This window comes from Arachis stenosperma, chromosome 3, assembly GCF_014773155.1.
Source record: "Arachis stenosperma cultivar V10309 chromosome 3, arast.V10309.gnm1.PFL2, whole genome shotgun sequence".
Lineage (NCBI taxonomy): Eukaryota > Viridiplantae > Streptophyta > Magnoliopsida > Fabales > Fabaceae > Arachis > Arachis stenosperma.
This window is the reverse complement of record NC_080379.1, coordinates 1604225-1610224: the sequence shown is the minus strand read 5'-3', so window position 1 is coordinate 1610224 and position 6000 is coordinate 1604225. Positions and strand designations below refer to the sequence as shown.

The 6000-nt window shown below is 34.8% G+C and overlaps 1 protein-coding gene across 1 annotated transcript; it reads left to right on the top strand.

Annotated features, from left to right (window-relative positions):
- Positions 1 to 445: 445 nt before the first annotated feature.
- Positions 446 to 4019, top strand: LOC130968673 (E3 ubiquitin-protein ligase RSL1). Its single transcript, XM_057894068.1, has 3 exons — positions 446 to 1297; positions 2099 to 2871; positions 3245 to 4019. The coding sequence occupies exons 1-3, from the start codon at positions 530 to 532 to the stop codon at positions 3435 to 3437; spliced, it is 1734 nt and encodes a 577-aa protein (XP_057750051.1). The 5' UTR covers positions 446 to 529; the 3' UTR covers positions 3438 to 4019.
- The last annotated feature ends 1981 nt before the right edge of the window (positions 4020 to 6000 follow it).

Genomic DNA, 6000 nt, shown 5'->3' with positions numbered 1-6000 from the left:
TCTAAAAAAAGTTGACACAAAAAATAAAACACAAGCTGTGTTTTGTTATTTCAAAAAAAAATATATTACTTCCCACCGCCAAACGCAGACTACATTTGGGCTTAAACGAAATATTGTTTTTTAAAACCTTGCAAAGAACAAAATGTAGGCTGCATTTGTTTAGTTTCCTGAAAAAAAAAATTGAAGACAAAAATAAAGCCTAAGTTATGTTTTGAACTGATATCATAGCCGTGAAAATTGTGAATATGTCCATTTCATTGCGCAGCATCAACTTTTTTTTTCATAACAAAAATATCAGCCGTCAAATTGTCAATGACCTTGTGTTTGATTTTTAAATTCTGTAGAAAAAAAAAAGTAAAAAAAAAAAAACTTTATTTTTGTTTTACAAAACTTTAAATACTAAAAATAATAAGAATTTTTTGATATTTACATTAATTCTCCAATTATTTATCCGTGTGGAAGAAAAAGAAGCACTCACTCACACACTCACTCACTCACTCGCCACGACGACGACGACGACGACGACTTCATGGACTCCGACGACGACCTCCACCGCCTGTTATTGGAGCAACGCCGTGAGCTCGCCACGGCTGAGGCCATCGACTCCGATCTCGAATTCGCATACCGACTACAGCTTGAAGAAGCTCTCGCCGCCTCCCTCGCTTCCCTCCCCTCCTCTTCCTCCCCGCAACCACCACCACCACCACCACCAACCAACGATGACAAAAACGACGCTGTTTTGAACGCCACAACGCTCCAGGCGCAAGAACTCGCGAGGGTTGAGCAAGAACTTCGCGACCGCCACCTCAGCGAGGCTGAGGCCCGCAAAACGAGTCTCGATCTCAACCGTCGCGTCCACGATCAGAAAGTCGCCATCGAAATTCTTAGAATGCCCGAAGATGATTGGGTCGAATGGGGCGATAACTTCGAGAAACCCTTCTTCTTCGGGGAGGGTTCTTCTTCTTCTTCGTCGACGAAGAAGAAGAATACTGGGAAGGGCAATTTGGAAACGGACGAAGGCGATGATGGTGCGGTTTTTAGGGTTTACTTTAAGGGTTTGGTGAGCAAAGACGAGAAGTTGAAAAACGGAGAGAAGGTTCTGTTGGCTGGGATTGGGGTTGCGATTTGTGATCCTGAAGATAACTTGATTCTTGAGGTGCGAAAGCCACTCATTGGGTGTGGAACGAGCAAGATTGCTGCTGATCTTAAGGCTTTGATCGAAGGCTTGAATGCTGCGTTCGCTTTGGACTTGAAGCGTGTTCAGTTCTTCTGCGATTACTATCCAATCTTCCAATTCGTGAGGCACCTTTCCCTTTTCTTATTTTTCTTCTCTTGGTTTTGGTTGTTTTGTAGTTGATACGAATTGAAAGTTCCAATTTATTAAGATTATGATGATGATGATTTCTTTGAGGTTTCTCTTGATTTGTGAGTGCAATGGATTGGCAAGTGTTGGGTTTAGGAGGCTTCACTCGTTAGAACTTAGAAGAGAGAGGAATGTATATTAGTGTCGAAGTTCTTGTTAATTTCTTGTAAATATTATTCAAAGAATTTTAAGATAGATGTGATTTTAGAGGTTTCAGGTGGGAAGATTTTTGGGGTGGGATATGTTTACCAACCACCATTTTGAGTTTTAGGTGTTCGGAGAGTTTGCTCCCGATTCTCGGGGATGTAGCATGTCCTGACATGTTATCCTTTTAAATGAATTGGAACTCTCTTTATCATTTTTGATGATGACATGCCATCAGAGAATCATTGCACATGACTAGGATTGGTAAGTGGTAATTAGAATCGTTATAGGGGCAGTCGAACTTCTAGAGTAGTTTAAGTTTCCTTTTAGGAATTCTCTTATTTTTGATGATGTGTTTACTCCAGTTTCGTGTCAGAATTGAGATTTTAAAATGCTTCTTGGGGGATTTGTTGTTTGAAATTTGTTACTTTTGGGGCAATAAACAAGCCAGGGTGTGAATCCTGATAATAGCTTAAATTATAGTATTTTGTTGTTCAGATGAAAATGATGGCAGACATTGTCTTTGGTTGGAACTTTTTTTGGTGTCAAGAAAAACGGTTGGAATATTTTTAATAGTGTTTTACGGATCAGGTTAGGGGAAGATGGCCTGTGAAACAGCGGAAGGTTGCTTTGCTAGTCAATCAGGTGAATGTGCTACGGAGAAAATTTACTTACTGTGCTCCAATGCTTCTAGCAAGACATGATGTCAAGTATGCATTTAAGCTTGCAAGAGAGGCAATCGTTTCTCAATTGACAGCGCCTGCGGACTCTAACGGTATGAAGAATCTGAATGAAACTTGTGTCATATGTTTGGAGGATACCGATGGCAATAACTTTTTTTCGGTTGATGGCTGTCAACACCGGTATTGCTTTTCTTGCATGAGACAACATGTGGAGGTGAAGTTGCTTCATGGGATGGTGCCAAAATGCCCTCATGAAGGATGCAATTCCGAGCTTCAAGTTGACAGCTGCAAGAAATTCTTGACAAATAAATTAATTGAGACCATGCAACTGCGAAAGTTGGAAGCTTCAATTCCAGTTACTGAGAAAGTTTATTGTCCCTATCCACGATGCTCTGCTTTGATGTCAAAAACTGAGCTTTTTGAGTACTCCAAAAATCTTATTGGTGATTTTGAACAATCAGGACCTAAGAAATGTATAAAATGCCATGGTCTCTTCTGTTTTACTTGCAAGGTCCCTTGGCATAGTGGCATGAAATGCTATGATTACAAAAGGTTGAATCCTAACCCTCCTGCTGAAGATTTGAAGCTAAAGTTTCTGGCATCCAGGAGTCTATGGCGCCAGTGCGTGAAATGTAACCATATGATTGAACTCGCTGAAGGCTGCTATCACATGACTTGCAGGTACTCTAATATTGACTTGGATTTAACCTAAGTTGTGACCATCACTCTTGTAATCATTGATTCACTAACTGAAAATTGAAATTAAAATCAGATGTTTATTGTATAGGCATCACAATCCCAATTTATGTTGGTATACCTACAAAGTATTTATTGCTAGGTAAAAGTTTCAGGTGATGGAAGTATTTAACAGGAAATAAGGAATACATGCCTTCTTTATACTTGAAGAGGAGATTCATTAACAGATTTTCATGTGAGGAGAAGTTATCAATGTTGAATCCCAGTATCTTCATTGGGAAGCAATGATATATTAACCTGTAATTAGTTAAACTTTTGTTCCATTCTATCACCACTGATTCTCTGGTTATGATTATAGATGTGGCTATGAATTCTGCTACAACTGTGGAGCTGAGTGGAAGAACAAGAAAGCAACGTGTTCTTGCCCACTTTGGGCTGAGGACAATATTTGGTTCGAGGATCATGCGAGGGACTCGGACGAAGAAGAAGAAGAGGAGGAGGAAGATGACGAATTTTTTGACTCTGATTATTCAGATGATGAATATTACTAATATGTGCCTTCTAGTGCTAGGTCAATTGTTTTGTGGTGTGATCTCTGCATTTCTCAAATAGTAATTTCATCTGCCTAATCCTCCCTTTTTCTGGTATTAATTTGTAAATTTTTGGAGCTGACTCACATATTCTCAAACTGAATCAGTCGGATTTCGGAAAGAAAACAAAAAATTACTTGCACATACCTGACTAGCAAAGTGTGAATAGTCTATGGAAACCGGTGGGAGGATTTAGTAATGTTTGATTCAAATTTGTATACTCTCTTCTTTTTTAATTTATCATAATCAGTTTTATAGGTGCTATAATTTATTAATTTTACCTATAATTAACGCTACAAAAATTGAAAATGACATGTTGGTAGAGTAGAGCCCATGTTGCATACTGGGCTCCTTTAAAGGTGCAACGAATTTCCAACCTCTTGTGGCGTATTGGACCTTTCATAAGGTCATGTCATATTTCCCTGCCCCACTTTGCTATGCCATAAGGTTATGCCTAAGCTAGGACATATGGACATCAATGTTAATGTGCCCTGTTGTGATTTGTGAGCATCACTTTTCAATTACTGTTGCATGCATATGCACATGCACGTGTCCCTGTTCATTAAGAAAATTTCTAAGAAACTTGATGCTACTTACAGTGTGTATTCATTGGTAAACTATAAAACTAACTATCTCAAATTAAAGGGTATTTCTATTTCACAACAAAAATCTAACTAATGGTGGTTTCTTAGTCGGATTATGATTCTACACAATTCTAAATTTATTATTGTACTATTTTATTCTTTTAACAAGTAACTAACTACCTTACATGAGCCTAATCCTAATTAGTTTGAATTAGGATTCTAACTTTCTAAGAGCAATGTTTTTCTTTCTTTCTTTCTTTTTTTCTTTTTTAAATAGATAAATATATGTATCCAGAACAGGTAGGATAAACACATGAGATCATACAAAAATCCAAAGAAAACATTAACTAAAAGAAGCCAACACCACAAGAAGCTTAACCATATAATACAAGTTCTAAGAACAATGTTTAATAGCATTATTAGTCTATTAGGTATTAATCCTGAGAAAACGACAATGAGAAAATCAAATTAAAACATAGTGTTGTTGTTTTATTACGATCGTTCACATCCTTTGATACTCAATTATTATTATAATTAGCTTCATCAATGTACTTTTAAAGCCATCTTTGGAAACAATTAGTTGGGGTCGGAAAAGTAGTTACACTTCTTTAAGAAAATGAATAGCTTCGAACATTTTCTCAATCATAGCTTATTTTTAACCACAAATAAGTTAATCCTAACGCAATATGGCAAAATAAAAATTAAAAGATGTGTGTATTAAGTATTAACTACATGATAGTGTCATTTTTGTTTTGTTCATTCTTCCAGCTCATCAAGGTACTATAATAATTCAGGTAAAGTGGTTCAACTATGTGGTTATGTTATAAAGACTTATAGGTGGCATATAATAATGAAATGAAAGATAATTATTATTATTATTTTATTTGGTAGAGAAAGATGGATAAAATTAACTTCATATATATGATAAAATAATATTCAGAAAAATCCAAGGCATGTGTCGTGTGGGCTCCGAGTCCTTACTCGCAAAAAGGTTCACAATTATATTTCTATATGTCTTAATACCCAATAAAATAAAATAAAATAAAATCTATCTGTCTGCGTTTACTTTTGTTGGAAAAATTGCAATACGTGACCTTTGTGGGTAATCAGCTTAATTATGCAATATATTGACAAAGTTAATATACTTTGAACAATTGAACTTGCATCCCTAATTAATTATTAGGTATTGAAATAATCTTTGATGATGTTGCAAATTAATATCCACTTTTTTTTTCTTCTTCATAGTCATGACATGTGGGAAAAAGCTTAAGTGCTTTAGACAAAATAAATCGTGGTTCAATTTTTTATTTCATATGTTAATGGCACTTTTATTAACATTGTCAATTTGTTATGACTATTTTAGTGAGTGGGAGAATCCTAGTAATACACATTATAGAATAGAATGCAACCCTTTTCAAGTAGAAAAAAAAAAATCCAGGAATTTTACATAACTAGTTAGTTCTTTAATCAATCCTGAATTATTGAATGATGAATTAATTACTTATTATGAACGATGAATTATATCGATCATCACTAAAATAAAGTTGTTTTTATTAAAAAATGATAGATAAAAATTATTAAATAATTTAATATATTCAATATATTTAATTAAATTATTATATAACAAAATTACCAAAAAAAAATTATATAGCAAAACCAACTTAGGCTGATTTAATAAATAGTTCACTAATTTATTTAAATAAGCGTCAGAAATTTAAATATCGCCTTATGTATAGTAAATTATTAGTCAATAATAAAATTTTAAATAAAAATTCGATCCATGACAGTTTAATCATTGACATACCCAAAAATATCATGAAAACTAAATTATCATCTAACAGTTATTCTTAATTATTATGTAAATATGAAAACAAGTGCACTTCAATAATATTTTGTTACGAGGAAAGTGACAATGAGGTCTAAGAAGATTTCGCCTTTAA

What these genes read in the sequence shown, in the direction of transcription:
- LOC130968673 (XM_057894068.1), top strand. Translation starts at nt 530, where the DNA reads ATGGACTCCGACGACGACCTCCACCGCCTGTTATTGGAGCAACGCCGT. An exon ending in ACTATCCAATCTTCCAATTC is followed by an intron (nt 1,298 to 2,098) that starts GTGAGGCACCTT and finishes TTTACGGATCAG; the next exon opens with GTTAGGGGAAGATGGCCTGT. An exon ending in TGCTATCACATGACTTGCAG is followed by an intron (nt 2,872 to 3,244) that starts GTACTCTAATAT and finishes TTATGATTATAG; the next exon opens with ATGTGGCTATGAATTCTGCT.